Source organism: Silurus meridionalis, chromosome 2, assembly GCF_014805685.1.
Source record: "Silurus meridionalis isolate SWU-2019-XX chromosome 2, ASM1480568v1, whole genome shotgun sequence".
NCBI classification, from domain to species: domain Eukaryota; kingdom Metazoa; phylum Chordata; class Actinopteri; order Siluriformes; family Siluridae; genus Silurus; species Silurus meridionalis.
In genome coordinates, this window is record NC_060885.1 from 25719805 (window position 1) to 25735713 (window position 15909).

Here is a 15909-nt window from a genome sequence, read left to right on the forward strand (position 1 = left end):
ATTTTTCCCCCCTTGTGCTCGAGATATTAGGATTCAGCGACATATAAAAGTCAACATAACCATTAAAAAATGCTTAGACAAAGATAGAATTTGGCGGTTCCACATCAAAAACGTGGTCAAGATAAGTGGGTTCCACTGTATGGGTTCCATAAGTGGGTTCCACTGTAATATAAATTTATTTCATTATTATTATTTGTTTTATATTCTTACTCTCTCTCTAAAATAAACCACCATACTAGGAAAATGTTACACTATTTATTTCTTTGTTGGCAGGTAAATGTACAAAATCAGCAGAGGATCAAAATATTATTTCCCCCACTGTATTTATCAGTGGATAATCCATTATAATCCAAAGGTAATCCATTATAATATGTGGAAAACATATTGTTCAATGTAGGTCAAATTTTCTAATAAAATTCTTGATATATTCTTTAATCAAATTATAACCAAATAATGGCATGTTGCTATGTTACTAATGGCAAATTTATTTACAAACACTAAAGAGGTTTATTTCTGATTTAATGAAAGAGTGGTGAGATGTGTTAATACCTTGACAATTTTTTTCATGCTTAGTGAAATCTCTGGATCAGGTCTTGGGTGAACATGGTTTGTTCTCTCCGCTGGTCCTTCAATACTACTATCTGTGTGAGAACTTTCTGTTGCTTTAAATGGGAGGTCAAAGTGGAATGTGATCCCCGTTGAGGTGCAGTAGTCCTCAAAACCATAAAGATACCTGTGGAAAATGCACATGTCTCCCTTAAAAACAAAACTTTTTTTTTACTAAACTGTAAAACAAATTTTGCTGCAAAACAAATAAGTGTCAGTTAAATAACACACAATAATCATTTATGAAACTGTAAAACATACAGAATTATTTTTTTTCATTGCATTTCTTTTAGTGATAGCAAATGACTTGGACTACATACTTTCTGTAGGCACATTTGACATTGTAACCTGCAGCAGAGTTCAACACAGGGATTCCCAGATCTTGATAGACTTGTTTCCAAACAGATCCACTTTCAATCTGCAGTGAAATAATTAGAGGAGTTGAGAGAGATAAATGAACAACTGCTCAGAATGTAACAATGGAACCAGATAACCAGAAAGGTATGTGACTGGAATATGCTCATTCTGTAATGAGCAAATTTAGATACTGCTAAGCAATGTCTTTCTTAAACCTTTCACTTAAAGGGAACATATATATATGTTTAAGGAAAATAATGTAGCAGAAAACTTTCTTTGCCTAAAAACACTGTAAAAACAAACTTGTACATGTGCTCTAAGTTAAGATTATAATTGTTTTGCTCCTTTGAATACATTTTAATCTAGTTAAAACAAAGACAACAAATATTATTAGCATCTGGGTGATACAATGACATTTTTAGCTATGAGAAAACTTTCTTCCCAGCCAAATGACCAGGTTTTTTCATCAGTGGATTTTTTTTATTCCACATTTTAAGATTTTAAATTTGCAAAAAAAAATAATGTTCATCATTCTACAGTGGGGAGCTTTGTCTAAAAAAGGCAGGACAAGGTGATATGGAGATGGATGATCCACTGTGGTGACTCCCGCAGCCAAAAGAAGAAGCAGATTCTGCAGTGAGGAAAATTATTCACAAGTGGAAAACACTTAAGACATTTGCCAATCTTCTCAGGCATGGACAACCCAACAAATCCACCACAAAGTCAGACTGTAAAATTCTCAGAGAAATGTAAAAAATCCAAGAGTTACATTTCAAACTCTACAGCATCAGTTAGCATGTTAAATTTGAAAGTTCATGACAGTAAAAATAGAAAAAAGACTGAACAATATGTATGTAAAAGTATGGTTTGTTTGGAAAAGTTATCTATAAAAAAAACATGGCAGTATGCATGTTTTGCAAAGTTGTATCAGGACAAACCACAAGCTTCTGGACAATGTCTTTCGAACAGATGAGACCAAAAGTAAGATGTTGCCTTTTTGGTCTGATCACACAGAAGAACTACTGCAGCACAAATTCCTGACAAATTTGATGTCAACTATGATAAGTTTTAGAACACAGTGTATTGTAGCTTGTTTTGGATGTGGCTATATATCCACAACATGCTGAATATTTAACTGCCCAAAGCACCTGCAACAGGCATCAGAACTGGACCATGGAGCAATAGAAGTACAGTGCATATGGAAAGTATTCACAGTGCTTCACTTTTTTCCACATTTTGATACGTTACAGCCTTATTCCAAAATGGATTAAATTAATAACTTTCCTCAAACTTCTACAAACAATAAACCATAATGACAACATAAAGAAGTTTGTCTGAAATCTTTGAAGAAAAAAGAAAAATTAAAAATTAAAAATTAAAAGTCTTAAATTTAAAACATATTTAAAAGTATTTAAATATGTTTCTACAAGCTTGGCACACCTATTATTGGGCAGGCTCTCACATTCTTTTTTGCAGGACCTCTCAAGCTCCAGCAGGATTGATAGGGAGCATCGGTGTACAACCATTGTCAGAATTCTCCAGATATGTTAAATTGGGTTCAAGTCTGGGCTCTGGCTGGGCCATTCAAGGACATTCACAGAGTCATCCTGTAGCCACTCCTTTGTTATCTTAGCTTAGGGTCATTGTATTGTTGGAAGATGAACCGTCACCCCAGTCTGAGATCCAGAATGCTCTGGAACATGTTTTCATCAAGATGTCTCTATACATTGCTGAATTCATCGTTCCCTCTGTCCTGACTAGTCTCCCAGTGTCAGTCGACGGCATGCGCACTTCCGGCAATCCAACTTCCGGTAGTCCAACTTCCTCTTCCGGTGCGGCGCCGGCATGACGCGGCGGCCATCTTTTGTGTGTATAAATTGACGCCGGCTCCTGTTATTCCTTGCCAAATTGTCTTTTGGCTTCATGTAGGTTTTTTGGGACTTTCTTGCCGTTTTTTTTTTCTCTGTGGATTATTTTTGCTTTCACTTTGGATCTCTCTTTTTTTCCCTATTTTTTTCTGCCAACAGTTTTTGATTTTCTGCCGGTTTTTGGACGTTTGTTTATTTGTTTTTTGTGTTCTTCCGGTCTCTTATGCCCTGCTCCTGGTTTGTTGTTTTTGGTTTTCTGCTCTTTGTTTTTTTTCATGCTCTTGTCAAGGGAAGTGCTTTAGTTTGTGGACAGTTTGCATTGCCTCTTTGTTTTTTTTCCTAATTAAAGACTGCCTTTTAAATTTCTCCTGCATCCTGCATTTGGGTCCTTACTCTCACGCTCCTGACAGAACAATCTGGCAACTATGGACCCCGCGGACGCACAGGATTTAAGGGAGAGTATAGACTCTCTGAAGCAAATCTGCGTCACCCATGATCAGCAGCTATGTGAGATTGGTTGGGCACTTCAAGATTTCATGCAGCGCGCGGCTCAAAATCCCAGTACCTCGGCTGTAGCCACACCCGTCGCCTGACCTGCACCATTAACCGAGATGGAACCTGCTCCGGTCGTGGTTAGTCCCCGTGAACTTCACCTAATGCCACCGGCACGTTTCTCCGGGGAACCAGGACACTTCCGCCCCTTACTCACTCAGTGTGGCATTATCTTTCAACTTCAACCCTCTTCTTCCCACCGAAGTAGCCAAGGTGGCCTATGTGATTTCCCTGCTATCAGGTCCTGCTCTCCAGTGGGCCACCTCTGAGTGGGAGAACCAGACCCCCCACTGCATGTCTTTCTCCTCCTTCTCCAGCGAACTCCGGAAAATTTTCGACTCCGCCTCTCCTCATCACGATGCGGCTCGCTTGCTGTTTTCTGCCACTCAAGGTAGGCGTTCGGTGCCTGAATTTGCTGCTGAGTTCCGCACCACTGCCACCGGATACTTCTATCATGGTTTGTCTTCTGAAGTTAAAGATGAGTTAGCTGCCCGGGAACTTCCATCGGGCTTAGATGGCCTCATTGCCCTCGCTACGCGAATTAACAGACGCCTGCAGGAGCGGCGTTTGGAGCACACCCTCGGCGCACCTATCCCCAAATGAAAAGGAGAGGCGTCGCTTCAGAGGCTTGTGTCTCTACTGCGGGGAGGCTGGACACATGGCGGTTTCCTGCCCAGTAAAAGACCGGGCTCGTCGCTGATGGGGAGGTCCTCGCCAAGCCAAATCCTTCCTGCCCTTTCCAAACCACTCCTAGACATTCGCATCCTCTCTGGGGGACAGGAGCACCAGCTTGTGGCTTTTGTGGATTCAGGGACAGACTCAGAGTTTCTGGATCAGGATCTAGTTCAGCAGTTGAGGATTGAGACCGAAACCTTATCAGCCACCCTTCAAGTTCAAGCCCTCGATGGCCATCCCCTTTATCAGCGACCTGTCACACAAAGCCCCTCCGGGTCACCATTGCTGATCAACATCAGGAGTGGCTATCCTTTTTGGTCATTTCTTCCCCTCACACCCCGGTCATGCTCGGTTTTCCCTGGTTGCAGAAACACAACCCCCGCCTGGATTGGTCCATGGGTAAAGTCTTAGAGTGGGGAACCTTCTGCCATTCCCACTGTTTAGTTCAGCCATCAGTCTCTGGTTCTTTTAAGACCTTGGACCTTGACTCAATTCCCTCTGTGTATCATGACCTAGGTCAGGAATGAATTTAGCAAGGCCCGAGCTTCCTCCTTACTTGCTCATCGGCCATATGACTGCGCCATCGACCTCCTACCCGGGTCCTCGCCCCCCCGGGGACATTTGTATTACCTGTCGGGCCGCGAGCAAAAAGCCATGACACAGTACATTTAGGACTCACCTGCTACTGGCCTTATTTGCCCTTCCTCCTCCCCTGCCGGTGCGGGGCTCTTTTTCGTTGAGAAGAAGGATGGGACTTTACGCCCCTGCATCGATTATCGTGGTCTCAATAGCATCACCATCAAGAACCACTATCCCTCTCGCTCCCTCTTAATGGACACGGCGTTCGAACAGCTCCAAGGAGCTTCAAGGAGCTCCAAGGAGCTTCCATTTTTACTAAACTGGACCTTAGGAACGCATACCATCTCGTTCGCATCCAGGAAGGGGATGAGTGGAAGATGGCTTTCAGCACCCCATCAGGTCACTATGAGTATTTGGTCATGCCGTTTGGCCTCACCAACGCGCCAGCGGTTTTCCAGGCTCTTATTAATGACGTGCTGCGTGATATGTTGAACCGTTACGTTTTTGTATATCTGGACGACATCATGGTGTTCTCCCGATCTCGGGATGAGCATGTCAGCCTTGTTCGTTTGGTACTCCAGCGCCTCCTCCAGAATGGTCTGTACGTCAAAGCGGAGAAATGTGAGTTCCATGTCTCTAGCACCTCCTTCCTGGGATTCACTCTTGCCGCAGGGAGCATAAGTATGGATCCTGCCAGGATCAGAGCTGTCAAGGAATGGCCCACACCCTCCTCTAGGAAGCAGCTGCAGAGGTTCCTGGGGTTCTCCAACTTTTCCGGAGGTTTATTAGAGGCTACAGTTCGGTTGCTGCCCCTCTTCACCAAATGACCTCCTCCCGCCGGTCCTTTTCATGGCCTCCCGAGGTGGAGCAAGCTTTCATCAGACTCAAAGACCTCTTCACCTCTGCCCCAGTCCTGGTTTTTCCCTCTCACCAGTTTATCGTGGAAGTCGATGCCTCTGACCTAGGGGTGGGCGCTGTACTGTCCCAGAGGGGCGCTACTGATAAGTTGCACCCTTATGCCTTCTTCTCCTGCCATCTTAACCAATCTAAACGTAATTACCCCATTGGTGAGCGGGAGCTCCTGGCCGTCAAGCTTGCCCTGGAAGAATGGCGTCACTGGTTAGAGGGGGCTGAGACCCCTTTCTTGGTCTGGACTGATCACCGCAACCTGGAGTATCTACGCACCGCCAAGCGCCTCAATCCTCGCCAGGCTCGCTGGGGACTTTTTTTTGGCAGGTTCAATTTCTCTCTCTCCTACCGCCCGGGATCTAAGAATGGAAAGCCTGACGCTCTTTCCAGGTTACACTCTCCTGTGGAGAAAGAAGATCCCACCTTCACATCCATACTTCCTCCTTCAGTTACCGTGCGTGCCCTGGACCTTGACCTCGAGGCTAGGGTTAAACTTGCCACTATGGACCAGCCGGTTCTGGAGGGTTGCCCTACTAACAGACTCTTTGTTCCCGAGCAGCTGCGGTCCCAAGTCCTCCAGTGGTGTCACGGCTCACCAATTTTTCCTAATTAAAGACTGCCTTTTGAATTTCTCCTGCATCCTGCATTTGGGTCCTTCCTCTCACGCTCCTGACACCCAGTTCCTGCTGCTGAAAAACATCCGCACAGCATTATGCTGCCACCACCATGCTTCACTGTAGTGATGGTAATGTCCAGCTAATGAGCTGTGCCTGGTTTCTTCCAGACATGATCACTTGCCATTCAGGCCAAAGAGTTTAATCTTTTTTTAATAGACTAGAGAATTTTGTTTCTTATGGTCTGAGAGTCCTTCAGGTACCTTTTGGCAAACACCAGGTGAGCTGTCATTTGGCTTTTACTGAGGAGTGGCTTCCGTCTGGCCACTCTCCCATACAGGCCTGATTGGTGAAGTGTTGCTGGAAGGTTCTTCTCTCTCCACAGAGAAACGCTGGATCTCTTTCAGAGTAACTACCTGGTTTTTGATTACTTTTCTGACTAAGGCCCTTCTCCCTTGATCACTCAGTTTGGACTCTAGGAAGAGTCCTGGTGCTTACACACCTTATATAGACAGGAATTTTTAGTGTCATCTGTCTCGTCATACAGTGTCTCGAGGTTTAAGAGCATTTGGACTGAAAGCCCACTCTGCAGTGACCAAACCTCTCATTAGCAGAAAGAATCAAAAGGCTAGACTAAGCATGTTGTGTGGACAGAGGCTGGAAGAAGAGTGGACCAAAATCACACCAGAGCAGTGTGAGAGACTAGTGCTGTCCTGTGGCCGCAGATGTGCTTAAGTCATTCAGAGCAGAGGCTTGTACACTTCCTACTAATTGCTGACTGTTGTAACCTTCAGAAAATTTTGTTGTAATCTTTTTCCATGCTACAGTCATTGTTGTTCTCTAATTTTGATCAGTGTGTTTTCTGCAAAATAATGTTATTTTTTTAAATGCCTTAGTTATTTTGTGGAAAAGGGGTTCTGGTAGCATGATATAGACAGGACTAAAACTCCTTCAACTGTTGAGCAGTGAAGATGACATTATTTCAGAATTGTTCAATTGTTTATAAATTGTTCTCTAATTTTGATTGCCTGTGTGTGTGTGTGTGTGTGTGTGTGTATATATATATATATATATATATATATATATATATATATATATATATATATATATATATATAATATTTTCTGATATATTTTGTGAATAAAATATGGGTTTATGAGGTTTGCAAGTGATTGCATTCTGTTTTTATTTACATTTTGCACAGTGTACAAACGTTTTGTATCTGGGGCTGTACGTCTCACGTACATCTTAACATACGTGCAACTTAATGATGTATTATTCAATACACAGATGTACTGCATGTTCATGGGATGCAATGTATAATTACAACCCCCACTGTTTTTCAAATTTACACTAAAGCATTTTTTATATAAAATTAAAACAAGTTAGGTCCTAAGGCCAGCAGTGTTGTATAATTAGTCTTTTTTTGTCTGTTTTATTTTAGCTTAAATAATGTATTTCACTAGTCTGTTATGTGCTAAAACAAATTTGTTGATAATAAATATTGCAATCCTAGCATGAATGTAAAAATGTGTATATTATATCAAGCAGAGATTGATAATTGCTTCAAGTTCTCTTTTTCTTTTTATGTAGAAAAATACTGTAATTTATTAACCTGAAAATATTTAAAATGCAAACAACCCCCTCACTTTTATGTTAATAAAGTATATAGTGAAATTTTAAATAGATTTAAAAAAAAAGAGACAACTTTAAAGGATAGCAAAAAAAAAAATCTCATTTAATTGGTAAAAGTTTTAGACCTATTCTATGTGCTAAAATTGCTGATGCCCTTACCACTGTCTTTTTAACTTCAGTTCCCACCTGTAACCATTAAAATTAGAGGAAAACGTTATCTTATATAATTATAATTATATCTTACTACCCTTATTAAACAAACACTAACCAAATACTTACAGAGTTAAATCCTCCAAGTTTGTGCACCAGCCTGTAGAGTTTAAAGAGGTTCAGGTTTCTGTAGCCGAGCACTGGTCTTTTGTTGATGGGTGTGCCTTGACAAAGAATTGGTTAGAGACTATCAGCAAAACTGTGTATAACATGATTAAGACCACAATTAAATCTTTCCAAGATGCATAACTTTTATGAGAACTTCTAAAACATATCTAGCCCTCTATCTTATATAATATTTTTTTAAAGGGTTGCACCAAAAAAAGTTTACTTTCACTTTCATAGTATTAAAATTAAGGGGACAGCAAGGTCTCCCTTGGAAAATATTGCTAAACTGGCTTCTGTCACCAGAAGGACACTAGGTTTAGATCAAAATTTCAGATTTCATCTTCTGATATTTTTATATAGATGTGTTATCTTCCAAAACACATTTGGTAGCTGACCACCCAATTTGGGGTGGGTAAATTACATACATATGCATATAAGTGATAACACAATGTGTTTTTATATCCCCTTCTTGCATAAACTGCAACAGGCCAGCAATCCACTGATATCACCAAACTGTTCTTTGTGTGCGTTGCTGTCTCAGGCTTGTTCTGCAGATTAATCATGTTTATGGTGGTCCAATTTTAATCCTAATTAGGTTTAGATCTGGTGAATGAATTGGCAAGCCTAAAACTTTTCCCCCTAAGTTGTTTGTGGACTGCCTAGTTGTTTTAGGCCATTGTCTTGCCGTATGATAAAGTTAATGGCAATTAGATTGTATGCAATTCTTTGTAAACTGGCAGTCTGCCGACTTCTGAGTTTGCTACCACAATCATGAGTTACATAAATATTAATGAGCCAGTTCTATTAGTATCCCTGTAAACCTTGTGTCCACTGGGGTTTACCAGTGAGCTCAGATAATTTGGGTCCTGATGATTTCTTGTGCCATACATATAAACAATTTATCAAGGATTTATCAGAGTGAATTCAGTGACCACCTAAATATGATAATTACTTTTGAACACAAGTCTAAATGTCAATGGTTAATTATGGGCAGTCATGTCTTATCTGCACAATATACAATCAATTTTTTTTTTTTCTTTCCTTAACTGTTTAAATTTTTCTTCTTCTGGGCTGGACTTCGCCATGACAGAAGGCGGGTGTGGTCAGCTTGGAATGACTATATTTGTTGCAGGGTATTATTTGAAAATGCATTTTTCAATCATCTGTGTGTCAATGCATTAAAAAAAGACATTCGAATCACCATTTTGTGAACTTTTTTTTTGGCTCAGAAAGCATTTTGAAATACACACTGAATTGTGTTACAAATATCCCTTGCAGTTATGATGAAAATGCAATAATAAGTGCACTAACGATGAGTCTAAATGCATTTAGGACAAATAACATTCAAATGATCCTTTTACTACCATTTCTGCTGGGACATATTTCATGTATCAGATCAATGTGGGTAAAACATTTACATTTTGCAACTAATAAAGTGTTAAAATTAGTATGTAATTTACATATTAAAACTACTGTTGGAAATGGCAAGTGTTAATTATATAATTAAAATTTCATTTTCTCTTTGCACCTGTCAGGCTGGAAGAACGAGCAGAAGCCGAAGTTCAACAGAACAAAGATGTGTTTAATAACGAAGGGAATGAAAATAAACCAAACCAGCATGAAGCACGGGATGACAGAATGCACAGGCAAAGAGCAGTTCAAATGATATATTCACAATGGAATAGTCCAATGAAAAGAGCAGTCAGAAGGTCCAGTGAAGTTCTCCAGACTAATCAGTAGAACGGACAGGGAGTGTTTAGAAGTGTGTGCTTATATAGTGTGAGCTGATGAGAGTCAGGTGTGCATGATTAGTAGGACGGGGTGCTGCTAGGAGGAATGTGTGGCTCAAGTGAGGGTGTGGCTGGTGGATCCCTGACAGCACCAAACTTTGCACATATGGTAATTGAAAAGTAAATATAAATACAGAAATACATTTCTATTTTGAATATTGCATTGCCACTTTGCATATTACTATTTTTCATATTATTATTATTGCATATTAGGTCTTCAAACTGCTCTGAATTTGTAACCATGACTGGTGGTTAGCTAATTCTTTAAGTTTTTATAGTAAAAAGAGAACATTTAGTGTAATTGACACAGACACACAGTTGGGTGGAAAAGAAAGTACATCCTCTTTGAATTTGAAGGTTTTACGTATCAGGAAATAATAATAACAAAAAAAATTCTGGTCTTCAGCAGGCCTTAGAATTAAGTAATACAAAGTCAGACAAACAAAAGACATGACATATTACACATTATTATTTATCTTTACAAAATAATGTTGAAATGGTGAAATTCATTGTCATAACCCAATTTTGGCCAGGTTTTAGCTGTTGGACAGATGTCCTTGCAATACAATTGTAAATACTTTTGTATAATGGTCACCTCAATGACTGCAAGCTGCCTAAGACCTGTGGCTGCAAAACCAAACTAAACAATCTCCCCTCCACTACTGTGTTTGACAGTGGTATGAGGTGTTTGTGTTGAGATGCTATATTTGTTATTTGCCAAATGTGATGCTGTGCATTATGGCCAAACACTTTTGGCACATTTAACATGCTACCTGAGGCCTGCAAAATCCTATATTTAACTCTTGGCCTTCTTGCAATTTATCTGAGCACTGCAAAATATGGACTAAGGGTGAATTTGCTAGGAGGTCTACTCCTGGGACTCCTGTCTCAAATGTTTTCCACTTGAGAATAATATTTCTTACTGTCGATGGATAGACTTTAAATTGTTTAAAAATGGACTTATAACCCTTCTTAGATTGATGGGCAGCAACAATAACTTCTCTAACATCAATGCTGATGGCTTTCCTCCTTGGCATGACCTAAAGGCTCTGGCTCTCAAACCAATAAAACCTGAGCGTCTATAGTGGTGGTCACACTTTATTGTTAAAATAAATAATGGTATAATACATCACAAACAGTATAAAATGTCATGTGTTGTTGTACTTACCTATTTTTAAGACATTTTAGATTTTTATCTCCTGATATGTAAATTCATATTCAAAGAGTAAGGGGTAATTTATTTTCCACATGACTGTACAATATACAAACAAAAGGATTGGGACACCTTTGGCTTACAGTATGTGGCTCTTCCCCACTGTGCAAAATTGGATGCACAAAATTATATATGATGTCTTTTGATGTGGTAGCATTATTATTTTTCCTTAATTAGTTCCAGCATGACAATGCCCCTGTGCACAATGCTAGCTCTGAAGATATGGTTATTTGGGATGGAGTGAAAGACCTTGAACAAACTGCTATAGAGATCTGACCTCAACCCTGTTGAACACCTTTGGGATTAATTGAAAAACTAACTCGATCTCTTGCCTCCTCACTTTACATCAGTTCCTGACTAAAGCTCTTATGGATGAATAAAAAAAATCTCCACAACCACACTACAAAATCTATAGGAATACAGTGAAGGTTATTGTAACCGCAATTGGGGACTAAATGTGGAATGGAATGTTAAAAAACAGATGGCCACAAACCTTTGTCTATATAGTATAAGCAAGTTTTTTTTTTCTTTCCTTTTTTAAAAGTGTATGACTGATAAAAACAAAACCAATAAAACCCAGGCCAAAACATGGTTTCCCCCAAAGTAATAGAAGGGCAAGGCCATTTCTGTTATCTGGTTATATAGTATAGACATTTGGGATTGTGAAATCAAAAGATGAACAGTAGACGATAAACCAGAGTTTCAGCTTTTATTTTCTTATACGTCACCTTTAGTTTGAACCAAAAAAAAATGTTATGATCAAAAATAATGGAACATTGTGGTGTGCCCTGTTAGATTGACTTATGCAAACTACTCAGCAGCAGTAAGAATCAGATTCTCAATTAGTAATTAATATTAAGCTCTACCAAAATGATGCAAGACCTTGTGTGCAGAAATAAAATAGTCTAATCATGTTTCAAAACGTACACAGTTTTATCAGTCAGGCATGGTGGAGGTGGTACAGTTGAGCTTGCAAGGCTGCTTATTGAAATATATTTTTTATGATTCTGTAAAGGCATCCATTCTAACCAGGGGAACTTCAACATAGAGCAATAAAATATAAAAAAATTTCCAAACATGTACATATACACTTCTGCTACATCTTCTAATATTCATCTTTTGATATCAAACTCTTTTTATAGTATAGCAAAATCAACAAAATTGCTCTTGTTGTTGGAATACTTGGAATTCAGAGTAAACTGTAATACATGTGTTAATTAAAAGAGCAGTCATTTAAGGTCTTTACCTCTATCCTCCATGAATTTGTAAAGCTGTTGGAGAAAATTGTCCCTCTCCTCTGGGAAGGGCTCCACCTCCTCCTGGACATTAAAAAAATAAATGAATTCAAATAAAATAAATTTTTAAAGTTCACAACATTGTAAGCTATTTCTTTTTATTTATGTTCAGTAAATATTATTTATTTTTAATGAATTTGTTTTCTATTAAAAAAAATATATAATTTACAAAATCCCGCACTATTAACAAATATGTACAGATTTTATGCATTTACCTAATGGCTTGCTTCACTGGCATTGATCGCTCTTTGAACTTCACACTGAATATTTCAAATGCAAATGCTACACCTAAAATTAAGTTTAAACCTTTTATCTGTTTAAGTAAAACGATGAGGGCACAACACACACCTGGCACTCGAATAGCTAAACAGCGAATTGTCATGTTGGTTATTTTAAAAAAGCCAGGAAGAGAGAAAGCAAGAAGGGGATTGTGTTGGAGAAGACTACACATACAGTGCTGAAACTCTATTAGTCACATGATTTGGATGTAAATACCCTCAGCTTTAAACTTTTTAGTAATTGCCTTATAATATTCCGACAATTGTTTTTGTCTGATTGTCTTTTTTCATCTTTATTAACATGCTTTTATATGTGATCACACTTGCTTATCAATTAATCCAGGGATATTGATATCTGCTGCTTAGCCTCTTAATTCACATGGAAACAGTAAAAGTGTGCATATTTTTTCACACATGGATGAGAGGATATAAATTTCATATTAGTTGTTTTTAATTAAAAGAAACACCTTTAAATTTACAATGCAATAAACATGTTTATATGATCTTTTTTTTTAGGTATAACAGACAGACAAAAAATTAAAAGGTGAGACAAAAATGTAAAAACATTTAAAAATGGAAAAATAAATTCAAAGTGACCAGAATCGCATACAAAATCATTTTTTTCTGTTTTGTATGTTCTTTTTTTATTATGCATTTTTCCCATGTTTCCATGTTTTGTGCACGTGTTTCCAGGTTTTGCAGTTCTTTTATGTAAATCAGGAGTGGCCTTAGTATCATCATTGGTCCACTAGCTCTACATATACAGCTCCCCCTCTAGCTAATCAATCAGATGGGCTGCTGATGTCACTCCAATGCTACCTATAACTGCTGTGGTACTTGAACTTGAACTGCACCAATGATAGAGTGTATGGAGCATTGATATAAATTGAACTGTAATTTTTTTTATACAAGATCAATTTAAATAAATAGAAGAAGAACTGAAGGGGCCTTTATTTGTCACATATACATTAGAGCAGTGGTCTCCAACCCCCGGGCTGCGGACCGCCACCGATCTGTGGGTAAATTGGTACCGGGCCGCACAGAAAGTCTACATAAATTACATTATTTCCGTTTTATTTCTTATCTGATTCTGAACGATGTTTTATTTTGGAAAATTACCGGATTCTCTCTGCCACATCTGTCTATGACTTACTCTTGATGCATGTCAAGATGCTTCCCTCGGTCACATGTTTTACCTTCATCCGCTACCTTCTTAAAGGGGCTTTTACCGGAGTCGGTAACACATAATACATTACTGCTAAATTGAAACCCCCAATCTAGCAAAATGAACAAAAAACAACACAGTGGACATTCACGTTTATTATTATAATATTTAGAAAATACCAGTTTTTACGCCGGTTGTATCATTTTTTTGTCGTATTTATCTGCCACACCTTAAAGGCCGGTTCGTGAAAATATTGTATGACATTAAACCGGCCCGTGAAAATATTGTCCAACATTAATCCGGTCGCAAAAAAGGTTGGGGACCACTGCATTAGAGCACAGTGAAATTAGTTCTTCACATATCCCAGCTTTGCTCAGAAGCTAGGGTTAGAGCGTGGGGTCGGCCATGATACGGCGCACCTGGAGCACAGAGGGTTGAGGGACTTGCTCAAGGGCCTAAGAGTGGCAGCCTAATAATATGTCTGTTATATGAATCAGTTTTTCTGGATTTTTATTTATTTAAGTGCAATTTGTTCTGAAAATATCACTTAACATTTTGTGTATATTCACAGAGTCTGCCACCCACTTACAACATGTTTATGATCAGTTACCTGTGATTGACCAGCCTTCACCAGTTGTTGGTGTTTAGCCATATTCTCATCTGTCTGAGTTATCTATAGCACCATGACTCAATCATTGGAGTAACATTCAACCCCCCTCTTTAATTGACTGGCCTGTGAATCTAAAATGAGTGGACCAATAATGACTGATTTCTGATTTACATACATTTTTAACTGCAAAATTTAGAAATGAAAGTGCAGAATGTGGATAATAGATCTGAGAGGAGGAACTGCATAAACATACATAAATGTAATATATGTGCAGAAAACATGGTTTTGTATGTGATTCTGATCACTTAGAATTGCTGTTTTGTGCGATATGTTTAAAAGTTTGATTCACGTTAATTATTTAATCCGCAACTGCAATCTTTCGGGCAGAAAAATAATTCCATATTAATACACTGACGAGATATGTCTCAAAACAACTGCAAAACAAATACACTCAATATTCACACATTTGTTGATTTTAATGTAACTGTATATAAAATCATCTCCTTATTTATATTTAAACACATGGTATTAACACTTTGTTATTTCTACCACACCAATAAAAAAAAAAATTCATAGAAAACAGATATAGATATATTTGATATACATTTTACTGAACTGTTACCAATTAACCTAATTAGTTACAAGATGTTTCTCCAGCTGTTTCTTTTTAGTAGCACTTTTTAAAATATTAATAGGGCATCAACCTTGTTTTTCTTATCACATAATCCTTTAATTCTGCATGCCTAGATGCTTGATTTTATACACTTGTAACCATGGAAGTGATTGGAACAGCTGAATTATATGATTTGGATGAGCAAGTGAATACTTTTGGCAATATATTATCTGTGAAATTTTCAAAATTAATTATTAATTAATTAAATAATTAATTAATCAGACAGGAATGTATGTATACTGCATACATGTAATTTTCGCAATGCCAATTCAATGCATTTCAAGTCAAAAAGCTTCTTGACTTGACATGCATTGAATTGGCATTGCGAAAATTACATGTATGCATGTATGCAGTGTACATAAATTCCTGTCTGATTAATTGTTATATTGTATTGGTCCTGTTTGCTTAAATACAGTGGGGCAAATAAGTATTTTATACACTTCAGATTTTTCAAGTTTTTACACTTACAAAGAACGAAGAGATCTGTAATTTTCGTCGTAGGTACAACTCAACTCTGAGAGACATATAAATAATTTCTAGGGATGCACCGAATATTCAGCCACCGAAAATTTTTGATCACCGAAAAAACACGGTCGAAACAGTTTGTTGTGATGACGCAAACAGAAACCGCGGTCTGCACGTGCATGTCTAAAACAACATGTCTGCGGTGTGGACGTATTTCAGTATATCTGAGAAAGACCCACGGATAGCGATTTGCAATACATGTAATGCCGAAATTTCAAGATGGGGTGCGTCTGCAAAGACTTTCTTC

The 15909-nt window shown here is 38.4% G+C and overlaps 1 protein-coding gene across 1 annotated transcript in view; it reads right to left on the reverse strand.

Annotated features, from left to right (window-relative positions):
• The window catches only part of arid4b (AT-rich interaction domain 4B), a 165712-nt gene that overhangs the window by 27184 nt on the left and 122619 nt on the right, over positions 1-15909 (reverse strand). The window contains 4 exon segments of the mRNA XM_046871718.1: positions 550-733; positions 927-1024; positions 8075-8169; positions 12363-12435. Of these exon segments, the coding sequence (XP_046727674.1) occupies positions 550-733; positions 927-1024; positions 8075-8169; positions 12363-12435 (450 nt within the window).